The sequence below is a fragment of the Macrobrachium nipponense genome, chromosome 21 (genome assembly GCF_015104395.2).
Source record: "Macrobrachium nipponense isolate FS-2020 chromosome 21, ASM1510439v2, whole genome shotgun sequence".
Classification (NCBI taxonomy): domain Eukaryota; kingdom Metazoa; phylum Arthropoda; class Malacostraca; order Decapoda; family Palaemonidae; genus Macrobrachium; species Macrobrachium nipponense.
This window is the reverse complement of record NC_087212.1, coordinates 57,585,253-57,602,419: the sequence shown is the minus strand read 5'-3', so window position 1 is coordinate 57,602,419 and position 17,167 is coordinate 57,585,253. Positions and strand designations below refer to the sequence as shown.

The 17,167-nt window shown below is 35.7% G+C and overlaps 1 protein-coding gene across 3 annotated transcripts in view; it reads right to left on the bottom strand.

The window, feature by feature from the left end:
• LOC135198051 (protein crumbs-like) overlaps positions 1-17,167 on the bottom strand; it is a 199,131-nt gene that overhangs the window by 66,775 nt on the left and 115,189 nt on the right. For all 3 annotated transcript variants that reach the window (XM_064225443.1, XM_064225441.1, XM_064225442.1), the window contains exons 13-24: positions 15,041-15,194; positions 14,315-14,539; positions 13,751-13,987; positions 13,179-13,555; positions 12,673-12,868; positions 12,326-12,493; positions 11,315-11,499; positions 10,779-11,025; positions 4,694-4,832; positions 3,529-3,707; positions 3,101-3,222; positions 2,615-2,753 (exon numbers count right to left, since the gene is read on the bottom strand). In XM_064225443.1, the coding sequence (XP_064081513.1) occupies positions 2,615-2,753; positions 3,101-3,222; positions 3,529-3,707; positions 4,694-4,832; positions 10,779-11,025; positions 11,315-11,499; positions 12,326-12,493; positions 12,673-12,868; positions 13,179-13,555; positions 13,751-13,987; positions 14,315-14,539; positions 15,041-15,194 (2,368 nt within the window). The remainder of the gene's footprint in view (positions 1-2,614; positions 2,754-3,100; positions 3,223-3,528; positions 3,708-4,693; positions 4,833-10,778; positions 11,026-11,314; positions 11,500-12,325; positions 12,494-12,672; positions 12,869-13,178; positions 13,556-13,750; positions 13,988-14,314; positions 14,540-15,040; positions 15,195-17,167) is intronic.

The following is a 17,167-nucleotide window of genomic DNA, read 5'->3' as shown; positions in this document are numbered from 1 at the left end:
TTGGCCTGTTATGGCGCCATAAATCACCAATTTTATGGAGCTAGACAAGCCCCATAAAACTGGACTGCCAATAATCGAATCTGCCAATAACCAGGGACTGCCTGTACTTGTCAATAAGTTGTAAATTCACAGCTAACATTGTTTTCCCTGTAAGTATATAAATATGATCTCTTATGCATTGATATCATTTGTCATCTATGTTAAAAGAATTACTTTACATTATTTTTTTACTTTTTTCCACACTAAGTAGCTCAAAACACAGTGACAAGGTAAACATTGCTGCCACTGCCGGCACGCACAACTTGATACTACTCAAAGTGGTCACTGTAACTACCTCTACAGCATATAACAGTATATAAACCTAATACTGTAGGCTCAACAACAGATATAACAACATTTTCAAACTAGAAATATGAAGTACAAATACTTTTATTTGAATTCTGGAATTTTAGGCAACCAACCCAAGAAGTCTATACAAGACTCAGAGGTCTGGAAAAACTAATCGTTATTATTATTATTATATTATGATTATTATTATTTTAGGCTAAGTTCAAATTGCCTGTAAGTTGCCAAGACTTCTAAATTGCAATCTAGTTTACTAAAGGCTTAATTTTTTTTTTTTTTAGATTACCAGTTCTTTGAAAGACAATGATTCCTCAAATTATATCAAGAAAATAGTAGTTTATTTTAATTTAAATAGTTATTAATACTAATGTGAAGGCCCATGTCAATACAAATATTTTTAAATGATGGAGAATTTTATTTTCTTAAAAGTACCTCTGCTTGATTTTGGTGCATAATTGATTCATAAGGTAACTTGACATGTAAGAATGTGTAGATATTTCCCACCAGAAATGTGAATTTTAGCTATGATGTATTTTTAGCAAGTAAAGAAAACATGCAACTAGGCCAAAGAACAAAATCTGTTCTGTCATACACAGACCACATCCATCCTTGATATCTGTGAATGCATTTTAGTTACTGTAATGCTTTCCCATTTATTTCTTTTAATGAAGTATAAAAATAATCAAATGGGACTATGTATTCAAAGTTTATGGTTCCATATTTTTTTTATTACTTTAACATTTGAACCTAATATGTTTGATGATGAAGTATTTTGTCAAACACATCTGCGTTGGATGACCAAAAGCTTTGGAAATGTTTCATCAGTTTTCCTGCATAATACTTTCTCATAATTCTGATATATTTGATAGATTGCAGTTATATGAAACTTACTATGGTCTTATTTTATAAAAACAAATGCATTTTCATACTAAAAAAAAAAACAGATAAATATGCAGCACGTTAGATTGTCAGTTAGTGAATTCTGAAGAAAATCCTATGTAGTCAAGTAGTATCACTTTAGAACATGGGTGCAGTCTGATCGTTTGTCTTCCCTGGGACAGGACATTCAAATGTTAGAAAATTTTCAGTTATCATGTTACCTACTCTAATAGCAATCTATGCTCCCAGTTCCTACCCTAGTGTGTTGGTCAGCTGTCTGTGATTTACATAAAAAAATACCACTTTCTATAACATAAAAATGAATGTTGTACTAGTCAACTACAACCAGATCTCCCACCATATCAGTAAATAATGTGCTTTGTTGGTTAACTACAAAAAAATCCATAACAGTAAATACCCATCACTTACAACCAGAATGCTTAGCTATTGGTCATGTCTAAATATACAGCCCAACATCTAAACTACCAACTACAACATTCCAAATTAAAATTCTTTGCTCTAAAAGACTTGTATTTTTTCTCTAACATTGAAAGAAATGGAACCACACTAACTATGGGCTATGATAATGGTTGTTGTTGTTGTTGTTGTTGAGAGAGAGAGAGAGAGAGAGAGAGAGAGAGAGAGAGAGAGAGAGAGAGAGAGAGAGAGAGAGGAGAAGGGGAAGAGAGAATTAAAAAAACATAAAAAAACCACTAGAGGCATACTAGAAGAGTTTCTTGGAACACATCCAAACTGATGTTATTTCATTACTGTTAAAGGCCATTTACAATACTGGCACAAAGAATTCAATTCAAAAAGCACTGTGCATGAGAATGATATCTTTATATTGCGTGAACACAAACAATTTACACCAGCTGATAATTTGATGCAGTGCATAATCTAATAAAAAAAAATGTTCAGTATTTTTGTATACCTCCTACATGACATAGTTTTCATGCATCCATGCAAGAAAGAATGCAAGAACAGAAAAGTACAGTTATAAATGATACCTATCTAAGCTAATTCATAAACTGCAGTATGCAATCAGTACAGTACTTCAAAAGCAAATACATATGTATACTTTAGTGACTCAATGAGTAGTGTATGTTTTACTATGATTTTTATATAAACTTCAAAGTAAGTCATCTTCAGTAAACTAACTTAAAGCATCACCTGAAAAGCAAATATTCCAAGTCTTTACCTTGTATCTGTTACCTTGATTGCATAATGACTAGAGTATATCATAATATAACTCATGGAGCAATAACTTCTATATCTCTTATCTTTAATAATAATTGGTTAAAATTTTTTGATACACAAATCAACTGTTTATTATGTAATTGTCAATGAGACATGCTTATGAAATGTCAAAAATCAATTCAGTACTTACTTAGTTCACAGGTATCTCCAAGATATGGCCTCTGACAGTTACACAAGAAACTAGTCCACATATCTTTGCACTCTCCATCATTCATGCAAGGATTGGGAGAGCACTGCTCCTCACGAGGACATCCCTCTTCCACTGCTATCTGTTTTAGAGAGGTCTTACTTTGTAGAAATCATGACAAAATAGAACACGAAAAGCTAATTTTCTAATCAACAAAAATACAATGAACAAAATGACAGAGTTCAATTGATTGCAGAAATTTAGTTACTCATTTCTTATATACAGTATATTTACACAATTATTTTAATTAATTGTTACTGGACAACCAAACATTTCTTTGAAAAGATTTACATATCTAAATTGAATGAATAACATACTTAATCAAAATTTTGCATTTCTTACTATTGTAATTTATTCACCAAATTTTTGGCAAGTAAAACTTCTGGTAATCAAAAGCCATAATTCCCAATAAAACTGTTTTTAATATACCTTCATTGGAGAGGGTTGATCACTTGGTATTATAACACTCCCATCAACAAAAACATCTTCAATACAACCAGTAAAGAATGGAGCTCCATTTAATAGAATAGCCAATGTTGATGTTGCACCTCCTGAGGAAAAATATACAATTAACAAAATAAAAAATACAAATTGTAATCAAAATAATGCAAAGGAACAGAAATAGGTCCTGGTACACTGAACAAAGAGCTAAATGTAGCATTATGTGACTCCAACTATAAGGCCACAGCAATCAAAAGACAGAGCAAATATAATGAGGCTTGGATTTAGGTAATAGTTTCATGGTGCAACCTTTCCCTTTGGAAAGAGAAGTAGAAATTAAAATAATTCTGAAGAAACAATTTATTGTGATATAGTATATCCTTCAAAAACAAGGCAAATATGTAACCCATTCTCACCTAAAACTGTAACAGAACTTTCAATGGTCTGGGATGGATTACCAGGAACCACGGTTTCCTGATCATTGGCAGCTAAGAGTACATGACTCTCATTGATTGTCATTCTTACTTCCTGCCATTGACCATCATTAAGGTGTGAGCCAGTATAGATACCATCTAATCTGCCATCACCAGAATATCTGCAAGTACACAATCAAGAAATTTGAGTTTAAACATTATTTTCAATTACTTACCTCCATCTTCATATTACAGACTTAACAGAGCTTGATTAAGATAGCCAAGGTTTGAACAATAACAAAATTCAAAGTAAAAAAACCTAGATAAATTTGAGATCCTTGGACACAGAAACTTCTACCACTGAATAACTTAGAATCTTAATTTAGAAGTGGTTATGTGCATGTTCACAAAACCATTAGCAAAAAGAGGACAACCTATAACAAGTCATGCTTTTCCACTTCCAAGTCTAGCCTAAACTGTGTCAGCAAATGTGTTCATGGTGTATCCAGCTGCTAAAGCTAAATGAAAAATAATGAGTTCATTGCTTATTTACATCCTTTCTCCCCCCTAGAAAGATCTCAAGCTGGTCTTGATTCTAGTTACAGGGTTCATTCAGAAATGTAGAAAAATTACAGTCAAAAGATGATGCAGGAAAAAAAATTAAAGATAAAGAAATAAAATCAGTTCTGATAACTGCTTCTTGTCACACACACTGAATAAAAATGTACTAGAAGGTTCGTTCCTACCAGGAACCCAAGATCCCAGATTGCATGCATGATGAAAGCTATCAAGCTAACAGACACTCATTTTCATTTGGTAATTAGGATTCGATTCTGCGTTAACATAAATGATGGTTGTAATGTGAACATAATGTACACCCTATTTAAACAAGTGCAAATCTGTAATAAAACATAGATTATCATTGCTCTTGAGTAGTACTGTACTTTATTATCCCTACAAGTACTCTACATATCACACATGAAAAGCAAAAAGCAAGCATGTTATAGGATTTCTAAACCTCCTTAAGAAAGCTTGTACATGGATAATCACATTTAACTTCTGAATAAGCAGCACTAATCAAAACAAACTATATCCTTTCTACCAATAATTTTTTCTTTAAAACCACATATAATGTATGGTATCAAGACAATTCAATAGCATATCTTACTCTGGTAATTCTTGTAAAATAGGCGAGTACAGATTTAGCTGTCCATTCAAAAGCTGCAGTATAGCATATGTTTTTCCTTGCACAACAGCCAGGACACCACTGGGTAATGTAGTTCGGAATCGGAATGAGAGATCATAACCTGCAGACAATAAAAACATGAGAAACTGGTGGTTACATAAATTACTGAAAGAGAATTATTTTTTTTTTTTACAGAAATTGGATCATGATTGATAAACACTGGAATATGAGGCTATCAATGAAAAGGCTACACTAGGTAAGTATATTCTTAACATTGTAGCGGCTCTAATTTTTTATAGTATTAATTACCTTAATATGTGATGTTAATTTTTTGTTGAAAGCCAGTTTCTTGAACAAACATAAAATGCCACTGACATTACATATCACATTTCCAAAAGATCAATAAAATAAAAAGCAGCAATAGATTATAGTGGAAAGAGAATGCTGGTATGATATTGAGTAACATTTTTTGTAAAAGGATAAATTTTTGTTACACTATTTAAGAAGCTTGTTTTTATATGAAGATGGCATCTGCTCAGATGTTATCCCACATGAAAGTAGCAGCAAAGATGTGGTTAGTTAATTATAAATTATTCAATGAGAACACTATGTGACATTTCAGCCACAATAGGGCATACCCAAAATATTTGTTCTTGTGAGGTGAATTAAGAGGCAAACTAAAGTTGGAGAAGTTTTAAAACAAGGTGGCAAGAGACCAAAGCGAACAGGTGAGAAGTGAAAGTAATGCATCTTGGGCCATAAGTACACAAAGAATCTTTATCATTTACAGCGTCCCACATAAGGCACACTGAATGGATATAATCACTTTAAAAAAAATACTGAAAATGGAAGTAGCAATGTGATAACCAATCATAGAGAAAAGACACTTGATGACAACAGAGTTGATGATAATTCATGCAAAAAAGTGCACAAACTGAAAGGAATAGAGAGAACTCATCAGACATCTAAACCCATTAATGAAAAAAATCAACACTTAAATGTGAATATTAATGGTAAGTTTGTGGAAGCATATTTCCCATAAATAAGCGATCATGTAAACATTATCCCATTGAAACAATAGCATCCACATTCTGACTTGCCAGAGTGGTTGCAGCAGTTACATGAATAAAAGCAGGTGGCATGTATGACAAAAGAATTTAAATATGACATTTCATAATAAAATAAAGTTTTATATATACTTAACAAGTAATTACATAGTTATCAGCTTCTAGTATCAAGAGCTAAAATTTGAAATTCGCGGTCGCGATTCTTTGTTTTGGTGTAGGTAATTAGCCCCAGTCACTTTCAGGGAAAATGAGGAACAACTGAGCAAGGAGCCTCAAATTCTTTGTGCCATTATGTCCATGTGAAGGGAGGTGAGTGGGCTCCTATTCTGTAATTACTTGGTAAGTGTATATAAAACTTGACAGGAGGTAGGATACATGGACTATTCTACCTAAAAACATTAGAGAATGTAATGAATTTGGTAACATAAAAATTTCCTAGCATTGGGACAATGTTTGTTGTTTCCTTACCTGGGACGAGAGCTGCTGCAGGAAGATACTGCTTCTGGTTGGTGATCATCTTACTCAGTATTAGCGCAGTGGTATAGCCATGGATCAACTGCTACATCAGTGAGAGCTTTGCAGTGTACATCTCCAAGCAAAATTGCCTTTGCCAAAGGCACAGTACCAACACAAGTCAACCAAATAACAAAGGTGTTGCCTACACCATAAAATAAAAAACACCACCACCCATCCACTGAAAAAAACAGCTGGGTATCCGATTACATAGTGACCCAAGACTGCCCTAAAACTCAACACCCTAGATCAAGGCGAAGAGAAAGGATGGAAGGGATGCCTCCTTTGTTCCCTCCCCCAACACCATGCCAGCCACTGATAAAGGACCCAAGGTACTGCACTCACTAAACATTGTTTCAACTTGAATAGTGGGATGCAAATACTGATCTACATCTCCAATAAATTGCTTGGAGAATGTCAGAGAGAGAGGTTGTATTTAAATACAGGCAGCCCTCGGCTAACAGCGGGGGGTGTCTGTTCCCAGCTGAAGCTGCTAACCGAAAATCAGCGATAACAGCACTAAAAATCTGCTTAACAGCACCGCTAACCAAATATCAGCGCCATTAACCAGAGATTGGCGCTGCTGTTAACTAGAAATTAGCGCTGCTAACCAAACATCGGCACCGAAAATCCAGTTAACAGCGTCGCTAGACAAGTGCCGTAAAACTGGATAGCCGTTAACTGATACCGCTGTTAACCGAGGGCTGCCTGTACTAAGGAAGTGGCCACCACCCTGATTTCATGTGCTTTAACCTTCAAAGCAGGCAAAAGCTCTTCTACTCGAGAATGTGTTTCTTGAAGGAGATCTCTTAGAAAGAAAGGAAGTACATTCTTTGTAAGAGGATGAGAGGGGTTTTTAACCAAAGTCCATAGGTTACTAGAAGGCCCCCATCTGCTTGGTCCTACATAGGTAAAACTTTAAAGCCCTTGCAGGGCAAAGAACTCTCTTCATCCTCTGATCCCAGCATTTCTCCAAAACTCTTCATATTCATGTATAAGAATGAGGCCATGGGTTAGATGGATTCTCATTTTTTGCTGGACAACTAAGAGTGTGGGCAGCTTGCACCAGGAAGAGGGTCTTCTTGGTCAGATTCCTGAACAAAGAAGCATTGAGAGGCTTGAAAGGTGGGCTGGAAAGCCATTTCAAGACCACATCTAAGTTCAAAGATACTGGTTCTATACTCCTCTGCTTACCTGTATTAAAAGATCTACTCAAACAAAAGGGGTCATGGTTCGAGGATAAGTCCAGGCCCTGTGTCTGAAAACAAAGCTAAGCATAGCTCTGTAGCCCTTTAGAATGGAAGAGGATAAGCCTCTGGGAGTTCTCAGAAAAAAAGGAAATCTGCAATCTCTGTTATGGCTGTTTTAGAAGAAGCAATGTTATTCCTTCTGCACCAAGTGCAAAAAATAGACCTCTTATTCTGGCAGACAATGGAGGAAGACTTATGTCTGCATTTCGAAATAGCTTCTGCAGCTGCTCTTGAAAATCCCTTAGCTCTGAGGAGTTTCTGAACAGTTATAACCATCCATGGAATCTCCTGAAATGGGATTTTCTGAGATTATATTTTTAAGGGGGCAGCTTCAGGAAGTCTACCAGAAGCCCCATGAGATCTGGAATCCATTCCTTTAGTAGCCAAAACAATCCGTATCTGATACTTCTTGTCAGACCAACCCAGAAGCATTGCGTCCGTCACGCATGCAAGCTGGATCTGGAACTGGGGAGTAAAATAGAGGGAGATGATGGTGTCTGAAAGTTGCAAAGAGGTCCAGAGTCGGTCTTCCCCACCATCTCCACAGGGCTGAAAGACCAAGGATTCTAGAGTCCACTACATGGGGATGACTTGATTGCATCAGCTCAGCTGGTCTACCAGCACATTCAGTCTGCCTTGGACAAATCTTGTCAATATTCTTGTCCGATTCCAGTTCACCCAGAGGAGAAGATCCCTCACTGCCTCACAGAGGGGAAAGGAATAAGTTCCTCCCTGTTTGCTGATGTATGACAGGACTGTGGTATTATCCGAGTGGACTGCTATAGTTTTGTCATAAACCTCTGAAGCAGTGGTTTGTAGCCCCAAGTTAATTGCCTTTAATTCTCTCACATTTATGTGCCATTCCTTTTGTTCTTGCGACCATGTCCCAGAGACTTCCCTCTCTCCCAGGAGAGTGCTCCAGCCCAAGTCTAATGCATTGGCAAAGAAGCTTAGGTTGGGGTTCTGAGAGAATAGGGACTTCCCTTCTAGCGACCTGTCTTCTGACCTCCACCAAAGCAGGTGTTTCTTGAGTATGTCCATTCTCAAGATTGATGTTAACCTAAAGGCTAATCCTGAAAGTGTAGTGCCTTTTTGGATTAGGATTAAATACCTCCTTCGGCAGAATGATAAACATGGCAATGCCATTAATTATACAAAAGTTTCAACTTTTCGTAGCTAGAGTATATTATGCAATGAAAATTCTGTGAAAAAGCAGGTGCTAATGGGCACCCAGAAGCTACTGGCTGCCACTGGGTGCTTGTAAGCCACTGACTGCTTTGGCACCAATGTTTGCTTGGGAGCTACTGGACGCTTGGGCACTACTGGAAGCTTGGATGCTAATAGGCGCTCGGAGACTGCTGCACCAACTGGTGCCACTGGCCACTTGCGCCTGGAAACGGGAGGAGAATGTTCTGAGGAAAAGTGCTCCAGGCTATCCCAAAACCTGTAAGACGGCACAGGCTACTTGACATTCTTGTATGACATCTGAGCAGTGCAGGACACATCCACCGCAGACTTTTTTAGTAGTCTAGAATCATCACTAAAGTGCCATTAGCACATCTGTTCAGGGCTGGATGCCTCTGAACTAGAGGAAAGATGGTGTACATCCTAAAAGATGCCTTTACACTGGCTGTCTGCTGTCACATGGGACTTGACTACAGGTGCGACTGACATGCCAACCTCTCGTGGGTGGACCCCACCAACCTCCCTTGGGCTTCCAGTATGGCTTTTCCCAGGTTTAGGCGAGTATGCCAGGGACCTTTGCTTAGGAGAATTGGTGGGATGGGCAGCCAGCTCCTCCACTAACACCTTACTATTGTCACTCACTTTATGTTACATAAGGGTTTGCACTGAAGCCCCTATCTGAGCCACAGTGTTCACTAACCAGTCGAACTTGCAATCAAATTTAGACTGGATGTTGGCAATGGCATTGGGATCAGGAGTGAGAGAGCTGGATAAAGGTAGTATATCAGTGGAAGACCTTGCAGATTTGTAACTAGCTACAGTCTTATCATGCTTAACAGTTGCTTTTCTCTTCCTATTCCTCACTAACTTTGATAGATGAAAATTAAAAATCTTCCACTGTTTAGGATCCAAGCCCTCACATTCAGCACATGAATTCTTCAACACGCATACTTGACCCCTGCAATCTTGCACACTGTAAGTCATATCTAGCCGAGGTTAACCTCGTATTGCAGCCTTTGTTGTAATAAAACTATACTCCGTTTTTTTCCATCTGTCCATCCGCCTGTTGTGTTTTCACATGGTAACACGGCGTCCCGGGCTTTAAATAGTTACGCTATGTGTAAGTTTTAGGTAAATAAAAGGATATCTGGGTGTACATTTGCAACTGAAAAGTCTATTAATAATTTACTGTATGCAAATTCCACTGTTAATATTTGAAATAGGATATTATTTAAAGCCCGAGAAGCAGTGTTACCATGCGCAAACACCACAGGCGGATGGACAGATGGAAAAAAACAGAGTATAGTACTAGTTGTGTCTGACATTGTCGGCAAACAAGTCGATAAACTAAGTCGAAAAAAGGAAATAAGTCGCAATCAAGCAGTCAAATCCATGAAAAATTAAGGTTTTCAATTAAAACTCTATCTAAATTGGCGAAAGGCTATCGAATGCAAAATACTTCACCAATTAGTCACAACCAGAAAACTAGCAAAGTATTGAATTCCAAATTCAACTGCTGCTCACAACCTACATCATAAGCCGGCATAATCAAATTAAAGCTCTTTGCTCAGTTGTTCCTCTTCTTTGCTGAAAGTGGGCGGGGCTAGCTACCTACACCAAAACAAGAGCATTGCTACGAATTTCAAATTTTAGCCACCAATACTAGAAACTGATAGCGCTGTAAGTACCTGGTAAGTTACCAATGTTTCTGTCAATTTCCAAACATCCCTGAACTTACTCAAAACAATATACGTCAGAAAAGAATTAGTTTTCCATTATTTAGATCAATGACTACTAATTAATCTAGTGTACCTATATGTATTTTGCATTAGCATGACATACCTGACAATTCTACCTAATTTCAGAGTTGTCAGATACCTCACTGAAGCACCATAAATTAAGACCTATTCCCTAAACAATATGAATGTTATTCATTTGTTAATTGTAGCCTGGAACATAGCAATAACCTATTGGTGGTTATGCAAAAAAAGACAGAATGACACCTAGATTTTTTACATCATAATAAAGTAAAACTACATATTCCATGCTTACCTTCTTCCCTCTTTGAATTAATACCAACATAAGATTTGCCAGAAAATGACATGGTTGTTGATTTTTCACAGTTACGTCCTGTGAAACCATGTTCACAGTGACATTTGTAATCATGTACAGTTTCATTGTGCAGTAGAGCTTCACAGAAGCCACCATTCATGCACTCCCGATTATTACAACCAATCAACTCAACAGAACAGTTCTTTCCTCCATATCCATCGTCACATTCACAGTCATAATCGGCAACCTAAAAAGTTTTTTTTAATTATTAATGTATTTATAAACAAAAATCTTTATTAAACTTTACAAGAACACTTGAAAAGTCTCTAGTATATGATAATACACAAACCATAAGAGCCCTGAGCTTATTGCACTATTTGTACCACAGACTGCTTTACTGAAGCAACTACTACAAATTATATATTGCAAATCTATAAAATACTATTGAAATGTTTTCAGTAATGTACTTATTTATAGTATTACATTATAAGTTTTGCTAAGGAGCAAAATGGGCTGAGCCAAAAATACACAATTACCTTATCTACACAGGAGCCATAAACACAAGGCTGAAAACGATCGCACTCATCGATTTCAGTTTCACAGTTACTGCCTTCATAACCAGGGGAACACTCACAAGTGTAGGCATTTATTCCATCGATGCAGTTGCCATTAATACAAGGGTCACTGGCACACTCATCGATATTTATCTCACAATAATCTCCTGTAAATAAAACAAGCATATAACATTAAAGAAAAATTACATTGTATAATTTCACAATAATAACCAAACATTCCATAATATGAAGTTTTCAGTTCAAATAAAAAACTATATAAACCACCTGCTTCTTACCCTTTTAACTTATTTAAAGTTGTTTGAAAAATATAATTAGGGGTGGAATATAACATAAACAGAAGAAACCAACTGTCACAGTTAGTACGGTATACAGTAGTATGTCAAGGAGAGGATCATAAAATTGGCCCAAAAGATTCACTTGTAAAGAGCAGAAATAAGTCAGAAAAAAGATTTGGAAAAGCAAGCAAAACACTCCTTGTAGGCACAATGTAAGCAGCAGCTACTCATGAATGCAATGGTTAGATACATATAACAATAAGATTCTGAATGGCTATTACATATCTGGTCTTCGAGGACTGCAGAACAGCTTAAATCCTGATTATCATTCATCCTCAGTATTGTTTATTTATTTTACATTTTCACAGGTAAAGTTATAAAATATCTTCAACATAAGAGTATGTACAATGACTATTATTAAGAACAATCACGTTCTTTATAGAAGACAAGAGAAATAAGCCCTTATAATCAAAGAGAATGTGACATCCGTCTGGCAATATAAACTAGTTTTTGTGATGTTTACAGATTTTAAGAAGATAAAGGAACTGAAAGGAATAGGTACAGTAAACTCTAAAATACCTTGATCTTCATACAAATCAATCCATAACAATTAAAATATTTGGAACACAACTAAGCTGATAATTAAAGAATGGTCATATGTTCTATGTATACAATACTATACTGTTTTGATACCTACCTGTAAATCCTGGAACACATTCACAAACAAAGCCCCCAGCACTTTCATAAGAGAAATTGGAGAATATATTAATCTCATAAAGAGTTAAATTGCTACGCTCAAGACATGTCGCTTCATTTTGACAAGGGAAAGTCTGGCATTCTAGGATATCATTTTCACAGTTTTTCCCTGAAAAGAAAATAATTGTCTTAAAGAATGCTGCTCAACCATATATCAAAGCTATTTTTATAGAAGAGAGAAATGCAGTAGTACATACTATTAAATCACATTAATAAAACATCTCCCACATTGGTTATCATCATATATCCCACTGAAGCTACTAATCAAAACATGAAAAATTCACAGACCTTCATAGCCATCATAACACTGGCAAATATAATCCTTTATCAAATCTGAGCAGGTAGAACCATGCTGGCAAGGTGATGATTCACAATCATCAATATTAATTTCACACTGATCTCCTTTAAAGCCGGTGTCATCACAATTACAGGTGTAGTTGTTGATTCCATCAGTGCATGCACCACCATTCATACAAGGTTCTGACTAAAATGCAATGGAAATGCAAGATATTACTATACAGACTGTAATAAAAAAAATATAAATAAATGTATCTTGAACATTTTTACAAATACAGGATATATTACACCAATCATACATGATGAATCATTATAAAATCATAAAACTTTACTCTAAACCTCCTGGTTCTCAAAACAATGAGGCAAGCAAATCTAAAAGTGTACTACATGTTCTAAGATACCCTCTTATTAAAACACAGATTAAAATGTGGAAAACAAAAGTATGGATGCTAAATAAATTATAGACAGTGAATACTCCATTGTAATAATAGCCATACCTCACACTCATCAATATTTGTAGAGCACAGCAGATCTGTGAAGCCAGGCAAACACTCACAAGTGAAATTTGCTATATCATCATAACATGTTGCATTATTCTGACATGGGTCACTTGCACATTCATCAATATCTATGTCACAGTCAGTTCCAGTGAAACCTGGTTCACAGACACACTTATATCCATTGATTTCATTAATGCAATGACCACCATTGTGACAAGGATAAGAGAGGCATTCATCAAACTCCAAGTTGCAGTGATCTCCTGAGTACCCAGGTTGGCAGTAGCACTGATAAGAGCCATTGACATTTTGACAGATGCCATTGACACAGGGCTTTAAGATTTCACACTCATCTATATCCTCTTCACAATTGTACCCTAGAATAAAAACAAACGTAAAAGGTGCTGGCTCCAATTTTCTTACAACACAGCAGTGCATTAAAATCTTAAATCAATAATAAAAGATTTCAATAATATGAACAGTAATTTTATTTCTATGCATAAGTATTAATTCATATACCCAATTGATATCAGAAGAAACTATAAAAATTTAATCAAGAACACTTCCATTACCAGTATAGCCAGCAGGACAAATACAGCTGTAATTTGCCAAACCATCAAGGCATTCACCATTGTTGAGACAGGGACTGCTTTCACATTCATCAACATTTTCTGTACAATTTTCTCCAGTAAAACCAGCAGGGCAACGGCATTCATGGTCATTAACCAAGTCAACACACACACTTCCAAGTGAACATTCTACACCCACACAATCATTGATATTATTCTGGCAATGTTGGCCTTCAAAACCTGAAAAGAAATGTTACCAGTTAAAAGTACATCAATTCCTTGTTATGTTTAAAAATATCATAAATAATACTAATGATCTTTAAAAATTATTAACAAAAGATTTTCCCACTTTAAAAGTAAGGCAACACATCTCTGATAAAACCATTTTTTTCAATTTGAGTAAATTCTCCACATTTTATGACATATCAGTGTTCACTTGTGGGCAATATGAGTGAAAAACTTCTAGTACTTAAGGGTAATTATCCATAAATACTACAAATGAGTTTTTTTGGGGAAAAGTATGTCACTTCTAAGTGCCAAAAAAGCAGTTTATCAGAAAAATCTTACCTAGAACACATTCACAAGAATAATCCTGAATATCTCTGTTGTAAGTACAAGTAGCAGCATTTTGACATGGGTTCGACGCACAACCATCATATTCCTCTTCACAATTCCTTCCCATAAATGCATCCAAGCAGTCACATGTGTAGTTGTTGATACCGTCAACACACAAACCTCCATTTAAACATGGGTTTTCCACACAGTCATCAATGTCTGATGAACATAGTTCCCCTACAAGAACAAAAAATAAGTTAGCAGTTCAGGAGTATTTGAAAGATTAAAACGTAATGTTAGCATGTACAAAGTACAAAATAACCACATTAAAATCTATGAGATATCAGTTGAGGATTAGTTATGAAATAATATGTAATAAATCTTAGGCATACCAAATCAAAACATTTAAGTATACATGGGTTACCTTATAAAGGAAAACTATGCACAACTTTTCTCAACTTTTTAAATACTCCATTGTTACTATCTAGTATTCATTAATTTTACCAGAGCTCCAAGATTCAATAAGGGCCTTATAAAGCTGTCCCAGAAGAGTAAGGTTTGAGTATGGTTTTTATATTTAACAAATTTGGGAAGTGTTTACAGAATAGACAGACAATTCATACTTCTTGGTGTGTAGAATTTTTCAAATGCTCTTAAATTATATAAAAAATTAATAGCTCCAGTTAAATCAGTCCATTACTCAAACGTTTCATTACTCAAACGTTTCATTTTTTTTACCTGTATATCCTGCAGGGCAAATACAAGTAAATCTATTAAGACCATCTTGGCAAGTTGCTCCATTTTGACAAGGAGATGAAGCACATTCATTGATTTCTGTGTCACAGTTCTTTCCTGTCCAACCTTCCAGACACACACATTCATAATCCCCAGTCTGGAAGAGAAAAAAACGCGGAAAAAACTTGATTGATTAAATGATAATTACAATGAAAAGTCAATGAAGTAACAGCTATGCCACATGTGAATTTCCACAGATTCTGAATTACAGGCAGGCAAGAATGTCACTCTTCCTGTTGTCTATGCTATTTTTCAAGGAATCAGCAGTGAGGAAGAATGACATATAGTAAATGTAAGTGTACTGGAAAAAATGCATATAGTTTTTAAATCAAACATCAATTATTTAGGTGAGAGAAATAAGCTTAAGGAAAAAACCCTAGAAATAGCTGACTGGAACAAATGCTCCAACTTAAAGCTCATAAAACTGTGACTACCAAAGGAACCCAAACCAAGAATGGGATGAAGCAACCAAGAACTTCACCCAGAATAGATTGGCCATCCAAACCTAGCATGAACTCTCAGAAAACGTAGCCAAACTCCCAATCTGGCAATGGGTTCAATCCCAAAGTGCAAGAGTAAATAAGTGTGTAGAGTAAATAGGTACGTATTTCCGTACTGTGGCTTGCTCTGTAGCACAGCTCATGCCAGTAGTGCAGTTTCTCTTAGAAGCTGTGAACTAAATTTTCTGTACAGATGTGCATTTGCCTGAGTGTCTAAGAGTAAGATTTCTTGTCTGTAGCATGACTCTTGCAGTGATAAGAGACTGACCAAGTCTAGTGTTTTGTGTAAAAAACTGGAGAATGGAATTAACAATTTCTATAGAAGAATGAATTCCAATACTATAAGGGCAAGGCTTCTGCCAATGCTGCCTTGAATGCCATGACTGTTAAAATAGCAAGGTGTTTGACCTCTAAAGATAGAATTGCAAAGCTATTTTAACAGACTTGAGCTGGGTTCTCCATGTGGAGGTAATCTAATTACATTTTCCATATAGTAGAAGTTTTTACATTGATAGCAAGCCCAGAAAATGAGATATCCAGGAACACAGTACAAATGCAGTCATATGACACGCCATATTCACAAACAACAACTTTAAAAATCTAAAGCCAACATGCAGCTCAGGTCCATTTCTTATCACTTTACTAAAATTTTTTCTCATTAAGGATTGAAAATCCTTTTTATATATTTTCCAATTTTACTTTATAATAATTGCATACTGTACTGAGTACTATGAAAACCAACAAACAGGAGGAAAGGGAATGGGTTTGGGTAGGAGGAGCAAATAGCTCCACTTTTTAAGAAGCAAGGGAAGGTAAGGAAAAGCATAATCATGTTATGGATAGAAAAAACCTTGTGTGGATGTTGTTATCACAAACTCATGTTATACATAGAAAAACCTTCTGTGGATGTTGTTATCACAAAGAAGAAATATAACCCCAATCCTGATTTTCACTGACCCATGGAAGTTTCATCCCATTAGTTAATAATACTAAAATTGCCATAGTGCAATTATTCATAAAAATGCAGCAATTTTTTCCCCCCAAAATGAATCTTATACAGTTCCACATTATTACTTGGTGACATGCGTGCAACCTACAGGTTAAATAAGCACTAAGAACACTCACTTTTAATGTCCGTGAAATATTAATTCAGTTTGGAAAAAATTTACAGTACAAGTATTTAATTCTTTACTCACCCCATGGTAATCCTAGAATGCATAAAAAGCAACAGAATATTTTTAATCATTACAGTACACAAGGAAGGCCAATTGCAGTTCAAAATAAAAATCTATAGTAGTATTATAGTTTAACAAAGGAACCAAGTCAAAATGAATCTAATGGTCATAACCCCTGAAAGAGATATGAACAATGGAATTAATTTGGAACCTGTCATCACATTGTTTCATTTATTGCTTCTATTTGAATGGCTATTAGCCATGTACTCAAAAGATACTGTTCTTAGTGATGGCTCTATCATGAGTAATTTGAGGTACGTATTACTTATATCTACATATCAAAGCAACCTGGGTGGAGTGAAAGTTGTGAGTCTTCCTGACTTAAGTATGATTTA